Genomic DNA, 23,005 nt, shown 5'->3' with positions numbered 1-23,005 from the left:
CGTTTACCAATTCCTACACACAAACGACCGTCACTTCAGACTACATTACCCTATTCTGGAGATAGTGCATTTCCCCATCCTTGATGGAACTGAAGTTCTTCAGGGTGAGTGAGGGGGACCAAAATAAGCAGAGGCTCTCTGTCCCTACCCCCAGTGTTCTCTCATCCCATCTGCCCCAGCAGAGCACCAGCATTCCTGGACTTCTACTCACCCCACAGGTAGGCCCCCCACCCCGCCAGCCTGTGCAGCCTCCTCCTGCAATCCTGTAATCTTGAAGCTGCATGCATTTTTCATAGCAGAAACACCAGGTGCCTGTTAAACACCTTGTGGCTTAAAGCAGGTGTTTATTTTTATATTTATTTATTTATTTAGAGACGGAGTCTCATCCTTGTTGCCCAGGCTGGAGTGCAATGGCGCAATCTCGGCTCACTGCAACCTCCGCCTCCCGGGTTCAAGCGATTCTGAGGCAGGTGTTTATTTTATCCAAAAGATGGACTAGTTTGCCCAGGGCTAGCTGGATCATGAACTGGCCAAATAGGGAAAGGTATCAGGACTCTGTCTCCTGACCGATGTCTTTCAGATGGTTTCTGCGGCTCTAAGCGGAAATCTCCAGTGCGTCCCAGGGTCACATGGGTGGTATAGTAGAGCTGCAGGAATGTCTGTTTTGGGATTTCTGGTCTGCAGCTTACCTTCTGTTTAGGTTGAGCATGTGACTTAAACAATCTACTTCAGGTTCTGCACTCATTTAAAAGCAAAATTACAGAGATGCAAGATGCCTGGCACACAGGCACTAAATCCCAGCTACCATACCATCCCTTTATCAATGCAAGAAGATTTAAATTTGAAATTGCACTAGAAAAAAAAGCATTTTTCACTGAAGTCAATAAAAGAGTCTCTTCTTCAGAGAAAGAAAACACACTTGCATGCAGAAAAGCCAAACAAAGAGACTTTCCTTTTCTCCACAAGTCCTTTCTTCCAAATTCACTGTAAGAGTCTCAGGCCCACTGAGATTGAAATTGGCCAGGGCAGTAAGTAATCAACCAAAGGAACTGCCAGTGATTGAGCTATGTATTCCTTAGGCATAATCGAAGTTACATCATTTCCAAGTGAAAAATTGAAACATGAAGTATTGATCGTTTCCTCCCTGACAGATGCTCACCACTCCAGATGCAGATTTCTCCGGAATGTAAGAGGATTCTCCCCTGAGCATCATTCTCGAAGGTGAGCTAAAGACTGTTGCGGGGCAACTGCCACCACCTGGCCTTCTTTTCTGACGGGTAATGGAAGCAACGACTGAGCAGAGGTCTCTCCAAAGACTGGTGTCAGAGGATGTCCTGGGCACAGTGAAGTGCCTCCCAAGGCATCGAGGAACCTGAAAGCAGAGAGCAGCAGACAGGCAGCCTTCCTTCCCGGAAAGCTCCGAGGCAGACAGTGGCCGAGAAGTTCTGTGATGCAAAGGAGACCCACTTCCTACTCCTCTCCTAAAAACCACCATTACAGCTTAGCTTATTATTTGCTTAAAGGTATATTTGCTTGTGGCCAGGTGCGGTGGCTCATGCCTGTAATCCCAGCACTTTGGGAGGCTGAGGCGGGCAGATCACAAGGTCAGGAGATTGAGACCATCCTGGCTAACATGGTGAAACCCCGTCTCAACTAAAAATACGAAAAAAAAAAAATTAGCTGGGTGTGGTGGCGGGCGCCTGTAGTCCCAGCTACTTGGGAGGCTGAGGCAAGAGAACGGTGTGAACCCGGAAGGCGGAGCTGGCAATGAGCTGAGATCGCACCACTGCACTCCAGCCTGGGTGACAGAGTGAGACTCGGTCTCAAAAAAAAAAAAGATATATTTGCTTGCTAAAGTGGGATCATGGATATGTCATGAGAAACACAAATTCTAATTTGCATTTTATTAATATTAAAACATAATGAAAAGTCCCACGCTCCTCCAAGCCACACAATGGGACAAGCAGCAGAGAAAGAAGTGCCAGCAACCTGAGTGTGAGCCAAGCTCAGGAAACCTTCTGCACCTTAGCAAGCCACTCTCAACTATACAAACAAAAGCAAGCCTCCCCTCATCCCAACTGCCAAAAATCGACCTGATCACTAACGTCTCAGCAGCACTTCACTTATACATACAAGTAGCCACGTACACGTCTCAAGAGTGCTTTCACACCAACGCACTATTTCCTTTAAGCAGCCGCACTTCAAGGGGGTGAAGTAGCTGCTCTCATTCCTTGCCTCACAGGTGAGGACACCCGACAGAAAAGCATCTTCAAGAGGGTGAAGGGGCCAGGGACATGGGGGACGAATGCCGGCTGGACTCGAGGTCCAGGGCTTCTGAACCATGAACAACAAACCTTTGAAGGAACCATGGAGCTTATATGAGCTTAGACATACCTGTAACTAGCAATAAAAAACTAGTAACAAGCAAAGCCACTCATGTTTTCCAAATCGATCAACAACTTTCACATCAAAATAAAATCATATGAGGCAAGTTTTAAATTCTGAAACATGCTAAGTTACCTAATATTTACATCTTTAAATAAGCATACTTATATCAGAATTCTTTACCAATGAGTAAGGCTATGATTCCGGAGGCCAGCCTTCTTTGGTTGAGAATGTGGCAGGAGAAGTGGGCTCAATGGAACACATTTGGCACAGATCTCCAAAGCAGGTTCTCCATTAGTTCGTAATATATTTCCTTTTCAAAACTACCAGGACCATTCACTAAATTTAAATGAGCATTTCCCAAGGAAGGAAGTGAAAGATTTTTTTTTCACGTGAAACTCACTGGAAGCTGATGTTGTATTTGCTATTTATACAAAGTGTTGCAAACGTGGTCGGAAACAAAAAGAATCAAAGAATCATTCACCTGTGTAAGGAAAAGCACAAGGCTGAAATAGAAATAAAAGCAGACAACAATGAAGCACTGGCACATGGAGAAACTAATATGCCGTTTTCTTACTATCTTGGTAAGAGATCCCAGCTAAGCAGCAACATTCTCCATCACCTCAGAATACAAGGGCGAACACTACTAGCTGTTGCTTGTTCATGTCAATCGTTTTCACCACTCTTTCCTTTCTTTGGCACAGAAGTAAACCCCAGTTGCAACTCAAAGGGCCCCATCTCTATGCCCTTCCTACTCTCAAGCCGGGAGCACTTGAAGGAGAGGACAATGAGTCCAAGTCAGACCCCAAGGATCCTTTCTCCGCTTCTTACCCATCTTCCCCCAATGAGTTTCAAAAGCCTGCTCCTTTGGTGCATTTCCACCACCTGATGTCTGGGAAAGAGATACAGCAGGTATTTTTTTCTCTTCCCCTTTCCCAACTATTGTCCGCTGTTTGAAACAGAAAACCATCAGTGATCCCTTGGAAAGGAAACGGCTTTAAGTGATCTCTTCGACTTCCCCAAAAAAAGGATATTCACTGCCTCTTCAAAGAGTTTAAATATAGAAAGTCGCAGCCTCTTCGAAGAAGAGAGGGGACACATGCCCGATAAGTGCCCCCCAAAGTGAGGGCCTCAGTGCAGGCCGCGGGATGGGTGAGCTAGGGTGGAGCCCGGCTGGGGCGAGGGGTTCCTCTCCCCTGCGGCACATCCCGGAGAGGGGCTGGGGTCTCCCAAGGGGACGGGCCGCCCTACCTTTTCCGCGGGGCCCCGAGCCACCGGCGTTGCCGCTCCCCACAGCGCTCGGAGGGTCCTTCCTGGGCCTCTTGCTCTGCGGCCGCACGCTGGACCGGAGGAAGTGGTGCTGGTCCTGGGGGCTGCCCTGCGGCGGGGACGGCGCCTGCGGCGCGCCGGGGGGCGCGGGGGCGCCGTCGGCGCCGGCCCGGGGGGTCTTCTCGTCCCTCTTTGTGCCGCTGCTCTCCTCGGCCGCGTCTGCGCCGCCGGCCCCTTCTCCTTCCAAGGACTCCTCATCGGCCGCCCGCTTGCCCAGCTTCTTGAGCCCGTCGTCCCCGCTGCCGCCGTCGCCCAACTTCACTGTCATCCTGCGGCCGGGAGAGGGGAGGCGGCCGGTGAGGCGGGCGCAGGCCGGGAAGTTTAGCGGCCCCGACGCGCTCTCAACATGGCCGCCGTTGTTTGTTCCAAATCCCCTCTCGGCGGCTCGGCCCGGCCCGCCCGAGCCCGCCCGAGCCCGCCGCGGCCCCTGCCGCCCCCACGCCGCCGCCCCCGGCCCTGCCCACCGGCCCGGGACCCTCCCGGGCCTCCCCGGACGCCCCCTGGCCGAGGCCCGCGTCCAGACGCCCAGGACGCCGGCGGGAGGGCGCGACAGCTCGGCGGACCCTGCCCGGCCCCGGCCCCGGCCCCGGGGTCTATGGGAATCCCGGCGCGGGCGCGGGTCTGGGCACGGTTGCGGGTCCGGGCGGCCGCCCCGCCCACAGCCACCTACCCGGCGGGGCCGCGGCTCATGGCCTGGCCCTGGCCCTGCGCGCCAGCCTCGCTCCCTGCGCCGCCTCGGCCGGCCGGGCCGCAGCCCCAGCCCTAGCCCCTCGTCCCACCCCCTCCCCGCCCCCCGAAAGGCGCGGGGCTCCCGGGCCCCGCGCACCTGCCCCGCGCGCCGGCCCCCAGAGTTGGCCCTGGAGGAGGGCAGAGGAGGCCGGATCCACCCCGGGACGGGAGAAGCGCGGGCTCGCCTGCCCGCACGGGGAACTCCATGGTGGCCCAATGCCGCCGGCCCGCCTGCTTATTTTAAAACACACATAAAGAATAATCAGCTCCTGGTCTCTGGGAATCTTCTTCCCAGGGTGGGAAATGTGAGCTGCTGCGAGGATTTACCAGTTAAAAATGCTTTTGCAACAAAGGAGCCTGTTGCATGGAACAGGTTGGAACCACCCGGGAAAGTGACAGCCCAGTTATGTCCGGGTCCAAGTGCAAGAAGCGGTAGAAGACAATGGTGTTAAAACTCTTGGCAACAATTAATAAAATAATTGCATCAACTTTGCTACCCACTGCCCTGTAAAATGTCAACAACAAAGTGCAGTGACTAAAAATGCTGCAGCCCAGAAAGCAGAGCCACTCAAAACTAAACTCAGAGAATCAGGTACACACCAAGAGCTTCAGCCTAGAAACAGTCCGGGACGGGCACGTGTGAGGAAGCAAAAACGCTGAAGATTAGATTCCTCAGCAGATACTGACCCTGCGTTCAACACAACTGTTGAGAACGGGGGCATTTCCACTTCAAAGGAACACAAGATCGAGGCACCAACACCAATCACGAAATACAGGGACGCGGGCGAGGACCTCTTTCCGAGAGATCGGGAAATGGCTTCAAAGTCGCAATGATGCCCCCACCCTGAGGTGCAGATCACACAAGGATCCGTGGCCGTTTTCTCCTGTCGGAATGGGTCTAGGGAATCTCTTGAGTCCACGCTAGTTTTAAAAAACTCTGCCAAAGAACAAAATCACCCACGACAAACACCCCAACTTAAGGGATTTCGTGGCAGGACTTGCCATTCTTCCTCCTCAACCCACCTCTTTCTACTCAAGAAACCCAAACCCCCAAAGACCTCGTCTCGGACTGAGAACCCCGCTGCCCAGGGACCTGTCCGCCCGCAGGCCACCCGGGACCCAAGCAAAACAAACTCGGCCACCAGAGTGAACTCGCCCGCTCGCCGGGCTCCACACCCAAGACGCCGACCGAGCACGGGGAAGCGCTTTTCGCCACTGAAAGGACCGACGCCGTCCCGACTTCACCCTAAGGGCCAACAAGCAGGGGGATGGCCTCCTTTTCGCGAGAACCTCCAACGAGACTGGACCGTTCTCGGAGGCGCAGTCTCCTCCAGCCCCGTCCCGCTCCGCACCGGCTCGCGTCTCGGGATGCGGAAGCCTCCTCGCCCTCAGGCCAGTTCTGGCTGTACCGGGCGCTGTGGAAGCGACGCCCCCCCGCGCTCTCCCGCACCGCCCGACAGGACCCCCCGGCCGGGCCTCGCCATGACAGCCCCAGCGCCCAGCTTTGGTCACCTTTTTCATCAACGCCGGGCGGCAGCCTGGCTTCCCGGGGCCTCCCCGGGTGCCCGCAGAACCAGCCGGGCCGGGCAGCCCCGGCCCCCGAGCGCCGGCTGCAGGGAGGCCGCGACGCCGGGCTGGTGGTCCGCCTCGGAAGCGACTGGTCGAGCGGCGCTACCCCCGGCACGTCCCCTCCGCGGGCCGGCGCGCGGCTGAGGGGGCTGCGGGCGCAGATACTGCCGCCGCTCAGCCTAGCGAAGCCGGCCCGCCGCCCTCAGCGGCAGTTCCGGCTACGGCGGCCGGTGGGGACCGCACGGACGGCGCGCGGGGGCGGGGCCGGGGTGCGCGGGCGCGCGGGGCGGGGCGACGAACGCGGGGGCGAGCACCCCCAATGTTTCTTCGGGCGCGTCTCCCCAAAACGGCGCTCCCATTGGCTAGCGCTGGGCGGGCGCGCTCGCACGTACGAGCCCGGTGGGCGTCGGGGGCGAGCCCGCGGCGCCCGTACTGTTGTGACGCCAGCCTCGCGACCTTGCGGACTGTGCGTCTCTTTGGATTGGTGGACAGACAGCCAATAGGCCAGGGCCCGTGCTGTGATTGGCCGCAGCAGTGTTGACGGATACGTGAGAAGAAAACGCGGTGTGTGGAATCGGGCGCGAACCTGAGATCTGAGAAGTGTGGAAGCGCGTCTGAGGCAGTTACGCGCACCGTTTCCTAGGTGGAGTGTGTGCTTCTGCGCTACGTTAGCGTGGACGAGCGGCGCTGGGCACTTGGTCATTTTCTTCTTCATAGCAACAAAGCAGAGGGGTGTTTTTCAAATTCTAGTGTTTCTTTCTTTTTTTTTTTTTTTTTTTGAGACGGAGTCTCGCTCCGTCGCCCGGGCTGGAGTGCAGTGGCGCAATCGCGGCTCACTGCAAGCTCCGCCTCCCAGGTTCAAGCGATTCTCCTGCCTCAACCTCCCGAGTAGCTGGAATTACAGACGCGCGCCACCATACTCGCTAATTTCTGTGTTTTTAGTACAGGGTTTCACCATGTTGGCCAAGCTAGTCTCGAACTCCTGACCTCAAGTGATCCGCTCGTTTCAGCCTCCCAAAGTGCTGGGATTGCAGGCATGAGCCACTGCGCCCGGCTCAAATTCCAGTGTTTGTTTATCTTTTTCTTTTCTTTTTTTTTTGACTCGCTCTGTCGCCCAGGCTGGAGTCCAGTGGCCCGATCTCGGCTCGCTGCAGTCTCCGCCTCCCGGGGTTCAGGCGATCCTCCTCCCTCAGCCACCTGTAGCCGAGACTACAGGCGCCACCGCGCCCGGCTAATTTTTGTAATATTTTAGAGACAGGATCTCGCCGTGCTGCCCAGGCTGGTCTCGAACTCCTGAGCTCCAACGATCCACCCGTCCCGGCCTCCCAAGAGCTGGAAGCCCAAGCGCGAGCCCCGCGCCCGGCCGCCAGCTGCTTTCTGGGAGGCGCTCCCTGCCTCGCTCCGCTCTGTGGAGTCCGGGGCCCGGAGTCACCCAACAGCTCAGGACACTGCCGAGCGCATCGGCTTTCCCATAAACGCCTGACCCACGCCCTCCACTCCGAAACTAGAAAAGCGGAGCCCAGCGAAGGCCTGGGCCTAGACCGCCCCGTGCTGGAAAGGCCCCGCCTGGGGATGCACGGGAGGTGAACACGCCCAGGAGGGGAGGATGCCGCGGTTGATTGGGGCTGTGACAGCGCGCCCTCGACACAAAGGGGACCCGGACGCCGGCCCTGCGCCGCCGTCTCTCCTAGAAAAAGCTTGTCCCGCTTCTTTGTAGTAGAGCGGAATAACCCGGACCCCCGCGCTCGGGCCTCGGAGGCGCACGTGCGTGACCGATCGCCTTCGGCTCTTTCCGGCCGCTCGGGGCGCTTCGGGACTCCTCGGAGCCGCCTGGCTCACCTTCGGCTATTTCCGCGTTCCTGGAGCACCGTTGTCCCGGCAACGCGCGGCGGCTCAGCGGCCTGGCAGAGGTGAGTAGCCTTAGGGCTAGCGCGGCCCACCCAGGTCCTTAGGTGCCGGGCCGGGGTTTGGGGCCGAGGATCTGACCGGTGGCGGGCGTCGGGACCCTCCCATCTCCTCCCACGATCCCGGCGCCGCCGAGTCCCCGCGGCCCCTCGCGAGTCCCATCGAGGCTGGGGCGGGCTTGGCGCGGGGTCCAGGTCGCCGGTAGGACGATAGCTGTCGCCCCCGCCCGGCCTCGAATCGCGGCTGATTCCGGTCGCTGGGAGAGTCCCTTTGGAGTGGGCGGGATGGGGACGTGGGCGGCGCCATCACACCCCCCAGGTGAAACGGGACAAACGAGAGTTGCAAAACAAAAACATTCTATGCTTGGTCACACGCTGGGTCGGCCCTGAGGGTCGCGTTGCATCAAACCGCCAGCGCATGTCTTCTCAGTACCGTCCCCTGGATACGGCGAGGACCCTGCGCAGGCCGGAGGCTCTGGACTGTGACCTGGAGGGCGAGGCTTTGTAGGGTGGCCCCGGGTGCCTGCCCCCGGGAGTCCACCGTGGAGCCCCATCCCAGAGTTCCCAACTCGGCGTCACCGAGGAAGGCCACTCAAAGCCCTGTGACCCCGTGCCGCTTAGCTGAATGGGCTTAACAGATTCTTTCCCAAAAGCTGGTTTAATGGAGGCACTTGTAGAGGCTGTGGAGACGCTGGACGCCTGAAAGTGAGAGGAGTACTTCGGTTAGAATAAATACAGTTTTACTCCTGTTCCCCAAAGTTGATACATTTCCCAGTTTCATGTTCCAGAGACTGGGACTTTGTTTCAAGAAAAGGAAGGGTACTTGTTTCCGACCTGAAGCTATTATAGATTGTCATCAAGTACGTAACTATTTTATTGTCAGCCATCTCTCCTCCTTGTGTTAACTTTTTAAATTATACTGATAATACTCATTTTGGGAACTTGTTAAGATGTAGTTGAAAGGAACTATGAACAATTATATTAATGCATTGTGTATGGAACTCATTCAGGCAGGCCTGCAACCCGTTTCTTATGTTATACAACAGGAGGAATCTCTCTTCTTGCTAAGCTTCATCCGCGCAGGGCCTGTTCTGTGCAACGCACTGTTGTTAAGGAGCTGGGAATACTGGGTGCCTCCTGCTCTCTGGGGAAGATAATATGGGGGGCAGTGTGTGAGCAGTGAAACTCGCATTTACAGTAAAGTCTAAATGCAGCCACGGAGAAGCGCAACGTTGTGTGGGGACGCTGGGCAAGAAGCACAGGACAAAGGCAAAGCCATCAAGCCCTGAGAGAGCTCCATTACCCAAAGCCGAGGGGAACCTTGAAAAACCCCAGGCAGGAAAGAAAGTAATTAGGACCGTTTGCCTTCATAGTTATTACAAAGTGTTGTACTAACGTATCACTCATTTTTCAGAGAAATATTTTCACAGAGTAAACTTGTTAGATACTAATTTCCCATAGCCCAGGATTTGTAACCTTGGCTGGCTGCAACATGTTAAAACCCTTTTTTTTTTTTTGAAACAGAGTTTCGCAATGTCGCCCAGGCTGGAGTGCAGTGGCGAGATCTCGGCTCACTGCAACCTCCACCTCCTGGATTCAAGCGATTCTCGTGTCTCAGCCTCCTGAGTAGCTGAGATTACAGGAAGGCACCACCATACCCAGCTAATTTTTGTATTTTTTACTAGAGAAGAGGTTTCATCATGTTGTCCAGGATGGTCTCAATCTTCTGACCTTGTGATCCACCCGCCTCGGCCTCCCAAAGTGCTGGGATTACAGGCGTGAGCCACCATGCCTGGCCAAAACTCATTTTAAGAGGTAATCCCGGCTACTTGGGAGACTGAGGCAGGAGGATCACTTGAGCCCAGGAGTTCAAGGCTACAGTGAGCCATGATCACACCACTGCTCTCCAGCCTGGGGGCGCTGTCTCTAAACAAAATATATATTTTTTAATTTAAAGGTTTCTTTTGCTATTTTAAATTGCCCAGGTTTTGATCTGGAGTGTTTGTTTGTTATTTGGGTTTCTTTTTTTTTTTGTGAGACGCAGTCTTGTTCTGTTGCCAGGCTGGAGTACAGTGACGCGATCTCAGCTCACCGCAACCTCTGCCTCCCAGGTTCAAGCGATTCTCCTGTCTTAGGCTCCGGAGTAGCTGGAATTACAGGCGCCCGCCACCACACCTGGATAACTTTTTGTATTTTTAGTAGAGGCGGGTGGCATTCGCCATTTTGTCCAGGCTGGTCTCGAACTCCTGAGCTCAGGCAATCTGCCCACCTCGGCCTCCCAAATTGCTAGGATTACAGGCACGAGCCTGTATAATTTTAAATGGTGGCAAACCCAGCTACAAGTATGTTCTTCTCTGCCAGTTAACTTCCCCAAATTGACTGAGGTGTAAAAAAGTGAGCAGTAACCAGACTGTCACTTTATTTATCACCCTAACCCGCCTGAAAAGGGACGATATGTATATCTTTTCCAGATCTGAAAGGAAGAATGAAAGAGAGATTAAGTTCACATAACTGATCAAGCTCAACTTCTCACAGCTGCTGCGGCTGTGCATTCTTGACTCTCTAATAGAGGAAGCCTTCTGTCTTCTACCACCTGTGAGTCGGAGGTAGAAGACAGTCTTTGATTTTATGCTTTATTGGAAATTGAGTACTGGTTTTTTTCTGTACCAGTACTCTCTTCTGGAGCAGTTTGCTTTTATTTTGTTTGAAAATGTTGTTTAAAAGGCAGTGGTGGCCCACGGCTGTAGTCCCAGCACTTTGGGAGGCCAAGGCAGGAGGATTACCTGAGCTCAGGAGTTCAAGACCAGCCTGGGCAACATAGTAAAACCTTGTGTGTACAAAAATTATTTAAAAATTAGCTGGACATGGTAGTGCATGTCTGTAGTCCCAGCTACTTGAGAGGCTGAGGTGGGAGGATCACTTGATCCCAGGAGTTTGAGGCTGCAGTGAGCCATGATCACACCACTGCACTCCAGCCTGGGTGACAGAGCGAGACTTGGTCTAAATAGTTAAAAAAAAAAGGCAACTACAGAAATAGAACTTGTCCTTATTGTGACTGGAATGAAAGTTGCTGAGGACTGCGTGTGTGGTTAGGCTGCAGGCCTTTTCTTTCTTTCCTGCTTTGATGGCCATGAGTTGTATTCGTTTCTGTCAAAGCCTGGGTGATTCCAGGTCTAACTGCTTCTCTTCTGCATTTCTCCCTGTTGGAGATCTCCTCGCATCAGGTTGCCTGCTCAGTCCACAAGGCATTTTCAAGTTGCCGATGGTCTTCCGATGGTGGCTTTGGGATGCTTCCTTTTTGTCATTCCATGTACAGTCATTTTGTTTGTTTTATTTAAAACTGATTGGACTTGGTCATTTTTTTTTCCCTGCAGGTTTCAGCGCTGAGCAGGCCTGAGTTCCGTCATGGCCCTCTATTTTGACCACCAGATAGAAGCCCCAGATGCAGCGGGGTCACCCTCACACATCAGCTGGCACCCTGTCCATCCATTCTTAGCAGTTGCTTACATCAGCACAACCTCAACAGGCAGCGTGGATATTTACCTGGAGCAAGTGAGTGCTCAGAAGCAAGGAGCCTGACTGTGGTAGCTTCTGGCCCATGTTGTTTGTATTGCTGTTGTCCTCGTGTGTGTGTGCCTATGGGTGTGTGAGTGTATACATGCATCTGTATGTGCGTGTATGTGTATTGGTGTGTGTGTGCATCTGTATGCTTGTATGTGGGGGGGTGTATGTGCATGTGTGTGTGTGCACACGTGTGTGTGTGCGCATGTGGTGCATGTGTGTGTGTTTTCAAGCGAATTCTACTCTAGCTTATTCATGAAGAAAACGACATCCATCAGGCCAGGAGCAGTGGCTCACGCCTGTAATCCCAGCACTTTGGGAGGCCGAGGTGTGTGGATCACTTGAGGTTAGGGGTTTAAGACCAGCCTGACCAACATGGAGAAACCCCATCTCTACTAAAAATACAAAATTAGCCAGGCGTGGTGGCACATGCCTGTAATCCCAGCTACTTGGGAGGCTGAGGCAGGAGAATCGCTTGAACCCAGGAGGCGGGGGTTGCAGTGAGCAGAGATCACGCCATTGCCCTCCAGCCTGGGCAACAAAAGCAAAACTCTGTCTCAAAAAAAAAAAAAAAAAAGAAAAAAGAAAAAGAAAACAACATCCATCATCAGTTTTCACAGAGGTCAAATCCCAGTATTATAGAAGCCCTAGTATGTGGGCAGTTCTTTCACCCTGGCTATTTTGGTGGCTTGGGGACATATTTAGGAATCCTTAATGGTTATCAGCATTAAGCCACTATCAGTTCACGGTCATCACCAGAAATGGCCCCACAGTGCTGTTCGTGGATCCTGAGGCATCTTCCTCTGTCATTGTCCTCCTGCACACTCCATAGTGGCCATTTGGAACTCTAATGATTTCCACAAACTTGGTGGCTTTAAACAACAGAAAGGTACTCTGGCAGCTCTGGAGGCGAGAACTCCAAAATCAGGTGTCAGCAGGGCCCGCTGGCTCTGAAGGCTGAGGGGAGAGTCTGCCCTGAGCTGCTGTCCTGCTCCTGCTGTTCCCAGCAAGCCTTGGTGCTCCCTGGCTCGCAGATGCGCTGCTCCAGCCCTGCCTCTGGTGTCATCCAGCCTTCCCTTCTGTATGTCTGCGTCTCTTCTCCTCTTCCTAAAAGGACATCAGGCATATGTAACTAGGGCCTGCTCTAATGACCTCACCTGAGCTTACCCACATCTGCAAAGACCGTTTCCAAAGGAGGCCATGTCACAAGGACCAGGGATAGGACTTCCACATATCTTTGTGGGGACACAATTCACCCCCTAACAGAAACTTTCCCCAAGCTCCTCAGACTTCCATAACCACCCTCTCAGTGCCCAGTGCACCTCATACTCCACAAAGAAAATGAGGTGCCAGGTGCGGTGGCTCATGCCTGTAATCCCAGCACTTTGGGAGGCCAAGGCGGGCAGATCACGAGGTCAGGAGATCGAGACCATCCTGGCTAACACGGTGAAACCCCATCTCCACTAAAAATACAAAGAATTAGCCGGGCATGGTGGTGGGCGTCTGTAGTCCTAGCTACTCGGGAGGCTGAGGCAGGAGAATGGCATGAACCCGGGAGGCAGAGCTTGCTGTGAGCCGAGATTGCGCCACTGCACTCCAGCTTGGGCAACAGAGCAAGACTCCATCTCAAAAAATAAATAAATAAATAAATAAGAAAATGAGGTTTCCTCCTCCACTCACTCTTCAGCCCTCTGCAGGCACCCTGTTGCCACCACAACTTCACCCAAGCAGCGACAGCCATCAGTTGCTTCTCGGTGTCACCCCCTGAGTGTTTTGGGGTCCTTGTCTGTACCACACTTCTGTGAAGTCCTCTGGGAAACATGCCCGAGAGCACAGGAGCAGGGCGTTCCCTGCCCGGCCTCTATGGCTTTGCCAGCTCTTCCTCCATTTCCAGCCTGTGAACACCATGGCCTTCCACAGAGCTTGGTCAAGGCTCCTCTCCATTTCTTCCTTCTCTGTGATCTGAGCATCCCCAGTGGCTTGCGGACATACATCTCCTGCCTAGAAGTTCCCTCTGAGCTATAAGCTTAGGGACCCAGCTGCCTTCCTGACATCTCTAGGGTGTTTCGAGGAGATCTTAGACTGCACAAGACTGAACTGAAATTGTCCCCCACCCCTCCCCTGCCTCATATCTCCTACTCACTGGGATGGGCACCTCCCATCTCAATGAAAGGCACCCCCTTTATCCTGGTTTCTAGAACAAGGACCTGGGCATGACTGTTGACATCTCCCACTCCCCTACCTTGTAATCCATCACTAGATCCTCCCAGTTTCTCCCCCGGAACCTCTGGCGAGTCTGCTGCTTCTTGCCCTTCCAACCACCCTTCCCTCCTCCAGGCTCCCATCCCCCTCTCCTGGACACCAGTACAGCTTCCTACTGTGGCAGCTGTGCCCTCACAGGCCTCCTCTACTTTACATGGCAACCAGGCCTGGCCTGTCTTGGCATCACAGATGGAATCACTCCCTGCTCCCACCTCCCCAGCCCTGTGCTGCTCTTTGGGTGAACATGGAGTCCCTGATGTGGCCCCCAGTGCCCCCCAGGTCTGGCTCTGCCACCTGTCACATCAGGCTCACCTTCCTTGATGCTGACACAGCCTTGCACAGCCTTCCTCAGCCTTCCAGCCCTGCACATGCTGTGCCACCTGCAAAGAAGATGCTCCTTCATCCATTTTTATAATTAATGCATTAATCCTTCAGGTGAAAGTGGCTAAGCGGCCCCTTCCTCAGGAACTGCTCCCCTCCCCCCCCCCCCCCCACACCCTTGCAGCCGGTGCAACGCTGGTCAGCGGCTCCCTTGTTGCTAGCAGGCTCTTCCATATACTGGCAGCTCTGCAAAGGCCGTGCCAGCCTTAGGGCGCAGTCCAGCCCCAGCACCAACCCTACTTTTGCCCATTTTTTTGGGTAGATCCTCCCTTGCAGGAGCCTATAACATGTATTGTAAATGGGATTTTTTTTTAGAATAAATATTATTAAATTCCAAAGTTATAGCAATTTTAGGTAAAATTTTTAAATTTAGAAGATCTAAAGCATACTATTATAAAACTAGTCAACAGCATATTTCTGTGTTTCCAGTTGGCACAAGGAAAACTTCAGAATTTCAAAATAGTGATCTATTGGACAATGATGACATCACAGAAGATGGCTCCTAAGCCCAGTGGAACAACTGGGGGCAAACCAAGTTAATCTCTGAAAACACACTTATATCTTCCCCAAAGCTGTTTCTTTAGAAAATTTTAGAAAACACAGCACATGGCCGGGCACAGTGGCTCACGCCTGTAATCCCAGCACTTTGGGAGGCCGAGGCGGGCAGATCATGAGGTCAGGAGTTTGAGACCAGCCTGGCCGATATGATGAAACCCTGTCTCTAATAAAAATACAAAAATTAGCTGGGCTTGGTGGCACACCTGTAGTCTCAGCTACTTGGGAGGCTGAGGCAGGAGAATGGCTTGAACCTTGGAGGTGGTGGAGGTTGCGCTGAGCTGAGATCACGCCACTGCAGCACTCCAGCCTGGGCTGCAGAGTGAGAGTCCATCTCAAAAAAAAAAAAGAAGAGACAACACAGCACATATCCCACGAGCTGTCATTAGTGACATCACCACATCACACAGCCTTTGAAAAGCTCCACTGTAGACGCGTGAGAGAAGGAGAGTATGAATGGCACTAACCTGTCACTATTATTCTGAAAATAATTTTCACCTTTCAGATCCCTGAAAGGGTCCTGGGGTCTCTGGACAACACTTTGAGATCCTTGGGGCCACAAACCTCACCTGCTGGCTTGCTGCTGGTTTTTGTAGATAAGGTTTTATGGAACCCAGCCACACCCACTAAAATGCGTGCCAGCCATCCAGCAGCCATGGGGAGGAGGTGGCACATCATGACAAGGTGGCACTCCATGACAAGCTGGTCGGGGTTGTCAGCTGAGCACAAGTTACCTTCTGCTTTGGTAGCTCAGCTAGGGGCAAGGTTGGTGCGTTTTTATGAAAAATTAAAGAGTCTACTGAGAACATTGCCCCATTGCCTTAATAGTTTTTATACCTTGTCACCAATGTGGAGTCCACAGATCACACAGAAGTTTTTTTTGTTTGTTTGTTTGTTTGTTTTTTGGAGACAGAGTCTTGCTCTATTGCCCAGGCTGGAGTGCAGTGGCGCGATCTGGGCTCGCTGCATCCTCTGCCTCCCAGGTTCAAGCAATTCTGCCTCAGCCTCCCGAGTAGCTGGGACTACAGACGCCTGCCACCACACCTGGCTAATTTTTGTATTTTTAGTAGAGACGGAGTTTCACCAAATTGGCCCAGCTGGTCTCGAACTCCTGACTTTGTGATCCACCCACCTCAGCCTCCCAAAGTGCTGTAATTACAGGAGTGAGCCGCCGTGCCCGGCCTAGACAGAAGTTCTTAAAAGTAGCCGTCCCTCTCTGAACCGCGGGGTTTTGCCTCTCGTCCAATGCAGGGGGAGTGCGTGCCAGACACACATGTCGAGAGGCCGTTCCGGGTTGCTTCCCTGTGCTGGCACCCGACGCGGCTGGTGCTGGCTCTGGGCTGGGAGACTGGAGAAGTGACCGTGTTTAACAAGCAGGACAAGGAGCAGCACACGATGCCCCTGACACATACAGCCAACATCACTGTGCTCAATTGGAGCCCCAATGGAAACTGCCTGCTGTCTGGGGACAGGGTGAGTCAATGCACGCAGGATGCTCTTTTCAGACCTTGGCCTTTTCTGACCATGCTCGAGAGTATGAAAGATCAAAATATGTCAACTGTGTTGTTGCCAAATTCAGTTGATCTTGTCAGATGCAGTTGTAGATTTTGTTTTATATTGGAAGCAAGGCTTGAAAATTTGCCACTCTGTGGCAAAGGTGTGTCTGCACCTTTATAAATGAACTTTGCTGGGAAACTGCATTCGTAAAGATAAGTGCCCAGATACTGTCACTTTTCCCTAGGCTTGTTTGTCTAGCTCAGGGCTTCTTAACCAGGGTTGGTTCTGCCCCCCAGCGGACATGGGGCAGTGTCCAGTCACATTTTCTGTTGTCACAATTTGGGGGGAGGATTCAGCTGGACCCCTGTGGGTGGGTGGTGGATGCTGCCCACCATCGCACAGTGCGCAGGACAGATCCACAGCAGAGCGACACGGTGGAGAGGCAACTGAATCACCAATACATGGCAGAAATGTTATAATGTGTTTACTAAATTAACCACAGGTAACACATTCACATGTTCCAAGATTCAAAAAGGGTAACAGGCATCTAGAGTGAAGACTGAGCCATGTCCTGTCTCCTCAGTCCCCTGGCTGCTGCTCTCCAGCACACACAAGTGCATTCTTACCACCTCTCCTGCTGCTTCAGGCACACACAAGTGCATTCTTTCTCTCGCTTGAGATTTGAAATTTCTACATTATGAGAGGAGTTGAAAGAACAGTGCAAGGACACGCATCCACCCTCCCTGTTGATTCGCCAGCCGTTCCCGCTGCCAGGTCTGCTTTCCCTCCTGCTACATGGGTATTTTTCCTGAATATTTGTGAGTTTATCACAGATCTGATGCTTCAGCCCTACATGCTTGGACGCCACTATCCTGAGGTCTAGGGCATTCCCTACACAGCCACAGTGGAGTTCTCACACTCCAGGAAACGTGACAGTGACAGTGCTGACATCCAAGATGCAATTTATGTTCACATTTCTCCAGCTGTCCCAGGAATGTCCTTTAGAGCAGGATCCAGTAAAGGCTCATACATTGCATTTCACTGTTATTTCTCTCTAGGCTCTCTTTTTTTTTTTTTTTTTTTTTTTTGTGATGGAGTCTTGCTCTATCGCCCAGGCTAGAGTACAGTGGGCACGTTCTCAGCTCACTGCAACCTCTACCTCCTGAGTTCAAGCGATTCTCCTGCCTTAGCCTTCTGAGTAGCTGGGATTACAGGCGTGTACCACCACGCCCAGCTAATTTTTGGTATGTTTAGTAGAGACGGGGTTTCACCATGTGGGCCAGGCTGGTTTCAAGCTCCTGACATCAAGAGATCCGCCTGCCTCGGCCTCCCAAAGTGCTGGGATTACAGGCGTGAACTACCACGTCTGGCTAGTTTTTTTTAATCAAGAACAATTCCATGGTCAGTTGGTTGGTTAGTCTGCCTGCATTCCTTCCTTTTTTCCTCCCTTTCTTTTTTTTTTTTTTTGGTCTTTCATGAAATTTACATTTTGAGGATGTAGACTGGTTGTTTTATAGACTCTCACTCAAGTTGGCTGTGTTTGTCTCCTCATAATACTTTCATTTCAAACGTTTTTGGCAGAAATATCACGCAGAGGACATTGTCTCCTGATTTCCTCATTCTTTTTCACATAAGTGGTGGCGTCCTATACACACTGTCATGTCTCTTGCTTTTTTCATTTTACAGCGTATCCTGGTAATTCTTCCATATGGGTAAATAGTAAACTTCCTTGTTTTCTTTAAACCGGCTCTTCTTTATATGAATGTTGTAATTTACTGAGCCAGCCCCCTGTTGATTAATATTTTGGTGGTTTTCAATCTTTTGCTGATTAGACAATGGTGCAGTGAGTAACCTTATGCTTTTGCCATTTTGCACATGTGTACATTTAGAAAGCACCGAGAAGGGGGTGCAGATGGGTCCCAGGGCATGCCCTGTGGCTTAGCAGATGCCCAAACCACTGTCCTTGGGGCCTGGACCAGCTTATAGTGCACACCAGCCTCTCTCCCTAGAGAGTTGTGTCTGCGTAGCAGAACTGCTTAGGAAAGTAGTATGTCAGAGTGTTTTCATCCAGAACAGTTCCCTGGTGGGTCTAAGTGCTTCTTAGAATTTTCATTTATGTTTCTCTTGCTATCAAGGATGAATATCATTTATAGGAGCCATTTGTGTTTCTGTTTTTTTTTGAGACGGACTCTCGCTCTGTCACCCAGGTTGGAGTGCAGTGGCGCAATCTCGGCTCCCTGCAAGCTCTGCCTCCCAGGTTCACGCCATTCTCCTGCCTCAGCCTCCCGAGTACCTGGGACTACAGGTGCCTGCCACCACGCCCGGCTAATTTTTTGAATTTTTGGTAAAGACGGGGTTTCACCGTGTTAGCCAGGATGGTCTTGATCTCCTGATCTCGTGATCTGCCCACCTCAGCCTCCCACAGTGCTGGGATTACAGGCGTGAGCCACTGCACCTGGCTTGTGTTTCTATTTCTAATCATATTATTCACCAATTTTTTTTTATCAGGTTGTTCCCTTTTTCTGGATGATTTTTCTTCCATTTTTCTGTTTAATTCCCACGTAACGACATCGGCCTGTCCCCAGATTTCTACTTCTTTGGCGATCTTTCCTACTCTCTGCAGTGGAACTGTCTGACAACCCCACATTAGTATAAAATAACCCAGGATCATTGACTTTTGTAATTCTCAGCTTGACTGTATTGAGAAACAAGTAAGCCAGGCATGGTGATATGCACGTGTAGTCCCAGCTACTTGGGAGGCCAAGCCGGGAGGATCACTTGAGCCCAGGAGTTTGAGTCTAGCCTGGGCAACATAGCAAGACCCCATCTCTTGAATAAAAGAAAGATAGAAACAGCTAGCAAAATAGATTATCCAGGCATAAAATGAAACCCAGGTATCAGTTGATCAAGTCTTGTGAGTCAGAATATTTAAGAGCAGAAATGCCTAATCCTTCTAAGAAAATCTAAGATTGTGCTGGAACTAATTTAATAATGAGTTCAAGCAGGAAGAGAAGTAATAACGAGGGAACAACACTCGGAACTCCACACTGCAGAGACATCTCTTCCCCAGACTTGGTGCCAGGGGCTTCCCTGTTCTTCCACCAGAGACCCTGTTGTGGTTACTGGTGGAATCAGCCCAGACCAGCTGAAGTTAAAAGTGCACTTAACCAGAGGCTGCTGGGGTATCCCACAGTCTCCCAAGAGAGCATGGCCAGGTTAGGATGGCCTGCTCCTGCTCCCTGTCCCAAGTCCAGACTCAGGGAGGGGCCTCAACGTCCAGCTCGGGCCAAGTGCCCACAGTGCACCAATCAGCAGTAACCAGGGAGGTGGGCGATCCCTAGAAAGGGATTTCACACTAAGTGTCCTTAGAAGTCCCATCAGTAGAGAAGAGGAGAGAATGTTAGACGGGCCAGGCCACTCAAGCCTTCTGGGGAACTCCTACGAAGCCAAGTCTGAGGGTCAAGTAAACCCTCACCTGATGCGCACCCTGATGTGGGGCCAGCCAGCCTTTAGCAAAGCTTCCCAGTGACGTGCTGCTGGAGAACCCACCACTTTAACTCGCACTTTGATGCCATGATGCACCCCCAAGACGCTCATCCAGTGCACGCCACTTTCCCATTAGTCCCTTAGTCCACTTAACTCTGGCTCTTCACAAGGAGAGCTGGTTTCTCACCTTTGAGATAGCTTTTCTTTAGGGTTTTACTGTATAAAATTATACTGTGTGAAATAACGTAGAATTCACAGATGGTGGAGAGACGCCCCTCAGGAGTGGTGAGAGGTATAAAAAATGAAGGCAGAGAAGACCCAAGCCTGGACCCGGGGGCAGCTCAATGCTAGAGTCACGGGTGAGGAGCAGAGGGTGCAGCCAAGGAGGTGGAGGCGCCTTGGGCTCAGTTCTACGTCTTGTACTTCATGCTCACATTCCAGGATCACTGGGCAGAAACCTAAGGATCAGGAATATTTGACTCATTGCGTCCTGTGATTTCCTTTCCCCTGAGTTGGTGGAAGTTGAGCTCTTGATAGTAGACACCTGTCCCTCTCTCAGAACGAGGGTTTACTTTCATCTTCCTGAGCAGAGATCTCTGCTTTTGGGTGCAGGTGCTCTAAACATTTGCATCCAACAACCTCTTCCCCCAGAGCAGCAGCCTGGAAACTTGGACATTCCAGGTGGCAGCCTGGAAACTTGGACATCAGCCTGTCTGATGTTGTTGAGAATGCTGGTTAAGTGGTCAGCTAGAAGCTCGTATGTGCTAATAAAGATCTCTTAAGTCACTTGTGCAAAAAATCAAAACAAAACAAAGCAAAACAAAAAACTAGCAGACGACACATGAAGGGCACAGGAATGAGTGCCTCTGAGGATGTGGTGTGCATAAAATGCTTTGCAGACACGGGAGCCACCGCGGTTCTCGGCTCCAGGGAGGAGGCTGGGAGGGGGATGGAGGGGGGTTCATTCATTTTCATTTCTATCATTAGGTGGGGGTTTTTCTCAATATGCAAGCATTATTTTTAAAATATTTTTAAAAAATTACTAAACACGAATACACCAATAGTGGTTTTGTTTGTTCGTTTGTTTTTGTTTGTTTTAGACGGAGCCTCACTCTGTCACCCAGGCTGGAGTGCAGTGGCGGGATCTTGGCTCATTGCAAGCTCTGCCTCCTGGGTTCAAGCAATACTTGTGCCTCAGCCTCCCAAGTAGCTGGGATTACAGGCATGCACCATCACGCCCGGCTAATATTTGTATTTTTAGTAGAGACAGGATTTGGCCATGTTGTCCAGGCTGGCCTCAAACTCCTGACCTCAAGTGATCTGCTCACCTCGGTCTCCCAAAGTGCTGGGATTACAAGCATGAGCCATTGTGCCTGGGCTGCCTAGTGTTTTTATTCTTGTCTTCATCAAGCTGTTAGAGTCAAGAATCATATGATAATATACACTATTCCTATGACGTGTACTTACATGCCACATGCTATTTTAGATCTTGCAAAACCTTTCTTAGAGGTTTGTTGTGTAAGTTTCCTTTTTTTTTTTTTTTCTGAGATGGAGTCTCACTCTGTCGCCCAGGCTGGAGTGCAATGGCACTGCAACCTCCACCTCCCAGATTCAAGTGATTCTCCTGCCTCAGCCTTCCGAGTAGCTGGGACTACAGGCATGCACCAACAGGCCTGGCTAATTTTGTATTTTTACTAGGGACGAGATTTCACCATGCTGGCCAGGCTGGTCTCGAAATCCTGACCTCGTGATCTGCTTGCCTCGGCCTCCCAAAGTACTGGGATGAGAGGCGTGAGCCACCGAGCCTGGTCTGTAAGTTTCCTTTATTTAATTAATTAATTTATTTATTTATTTGAGATGGAGTCTCACTCTGTCGCCCAGGCTGGAGTGCAGTGGCACCATCTTGGCTCATTGCAAGCTCCGCCTTCCAGGTTCATGCGATTTTCCTGCCTCAGCCTCCCGAGTAGCTGGGACTACAGGCGCCCGCCATCACCCCTGGCTAATTTTTTGTATTTTTAGTGGAGCCGGGGTTTCACCATGTTAGCCAGGATGGTCTCAATCTCCTGACCTTGTGATCCTCCCGCCTCGGCCTCCCAAAGTGCTAGGATTACAGGCGTGAGCCCCCACACCCGGCCTGCAAGTTTCCGTTAAATCTGACATTATTTGAAAATACTCTTCCTGTGTACAATAAAAACCATGTTATCCAGCATTTGGGGAGATTGGAGTCAGTGCTGCCTGAAAAGGTGGTGGGAAGATCGTACTGTGGGCTAAAGTGCCCCCCAGTTTTGGGCCAGGAAGCGTCCCCTGGGGAGTGCTTGGTGTCAGAGCAGAAGAGCCATGCACATGGACTCAGATTGAGATGCTGCCCTTGGGCGCCGCCTAACCGCATCCCCTAGTCCCGGGAGGCCCCGCCAGCTGTCCCTGTGGAGCCGTCTTCCCCTTCCCGGAACTTCACTCGCACTTGTCTGTGCCGCGCATTTGCGACTGTGATGATTTTAAATTGAGCATGCAGTGTACCCAGCACGAGGACTTCGCTTCTTACCCCATTCTTCAGTAAACAACTATGGCTCCTTGGAGAAATGGCTGATTCCATGACTGGAATAGAAAAATGAGCCTAGGCCGGGCGCTGTGGCTCACACCTGTAATCCTAGCACTTTGGAAGGCAGAGGTGGGAAAATTGCTTGAGCCCTGGAGTTTGATACCAGCCTGGGCAATATAGTGAGATCCCATCTGTACCGAAAATACAAAAATTAGCCAGCTGTGGTGGTGAGCATCTGTATTCCCAGCTACTCGGGAGGCTGAGGTGGGAGGATCACTGGAGCCCTGGAAGCAGAGGCTGCAGTGAGCTGTGATTGCACCACTCCATTCCAGCCTGGGCGACAGAGTGAGACCCGGTCTCAAAAAAAAAAAAAGAAAAATTTTTGAAAAATGAACCTAGGTAATCTTAGGGCACCAGAAAGGAAGTGCTCACCAAACCCAGGTAATGGGGGCGCATCAAAGGGACAGAGAGGCCTACTAGAGAGCTTAAAGCTGGCACAATGTGAGCAACAGAATACACGAAGCAGCCTTGGATGATAACCCAGCGTGGGAAGTAAATACCCACGTGTCCACCCTGATGCAAACACAGGATTGAATGAATGAGTTAACGATGGTGAAGAGGCAAATCTCCCATGCTGAAGAAGCCTGGGTGGTTTACAGGGATGCTCCACCCCTGAGGGTAGGGCGTATCTCCCACTCCTCAAGTATGGGCTGCAGAGAGTGACTTCTTTCTGAACAGTACAGGATGGAGGGGGATCCAGGGGAAGAGCTACTTTACAGTGGAGAGACCCCACAAGCACAACCTCCAC

The 23,005-nt window shown here is 51.9% G+C and overlaps 2 protein-coding genes across 23 annotated transcripts in view; one reads left to right on the top strand and one right to left on the bottom strand.

Annotated features, from left to right (window-relative positions):
* The window catches only part of CRAMP1 (cramped chromatin regulator homolog 1), a 65,021-nt gene extending 58,934 nt beyond the window's left edge, over positions 1-6,087 (bottom strand). For 10 of the 15 annotated variants that reach the window (XM_054534484.1, XM_054534486.1, XM_054534485.1 and 7 more), the window contains exons 1-2: positions 4,541-4,831; positions 3,637-3,983 (exon numbers count right to left, since the gene is read on the bottom strand). In XM_054534484.1, the coding sequence (XP_054390459.1) occupies positions 3,637-3,983; positions 4,541-4,650 (457 nt within the window). In that variant the 5' untranslated portion in view covers positions 4,651-4,831. The other 5 variants (XM_054534492.1, XM_054534488.1, XM_054534490.1 and 2 more) reach the window with 5 other exon arrangements.
* Positions 6,088-6,484: 397 nt separating this feature from the next.
* The window catches only part of IFT140 (intraflagellar transport 140), a 102,350-nt gene continuing 85,829 nt past the window's right edge, over positions 6,485-23,005 (top strand). For 5 of the 8 annotated variants that reach the window (XR_008514773.1, XM_009250291.3, XM_054534481.2 and 2 more), the window contains exons 1-3: positions 6,485-7,922; positions 11,291-11,468; positions 15,927-16,148. Coding sequence is in view for 7 of the 8 variants with exons in the window: in XM_009250291.3 (XP_009248566.1) it covers positions 11,322-11,468; positions 15,927-16,148 (369 nt within the window). In the remaining variant the exon portion in view is untranslated. Of the gene's footprint in view, positions 8,777-11,290; positions 11,469-15,926; positions 16,149-21,356; positions 21,471-23,005 lie in introns of those variants that run through there. The other 3 variants (XM_054534479.2, XM_054534480.2, XM_009250292.3) reach the window with 3 other exon arrangements.

This window comes from Pongo abelii, chromosome 18, assembly GCF_028885655.2.
Source record: "Pongo abelii isolate AG06213 chromosome 18, NHGRI_mPonAbe1-v2.0_pri, whole genome shotgun sequence".
Lineage (NCBI taxonomy): Eukaryota > Metazoa > Chordata > Mammalia > Primates > Hominidae > Pongo > Pongo abelii.
The sequence above is the reverse complement of the archived record's forward strand: the minus strand, read 5'-3'. Positions and strand labels throughout refer to the sequence as shown.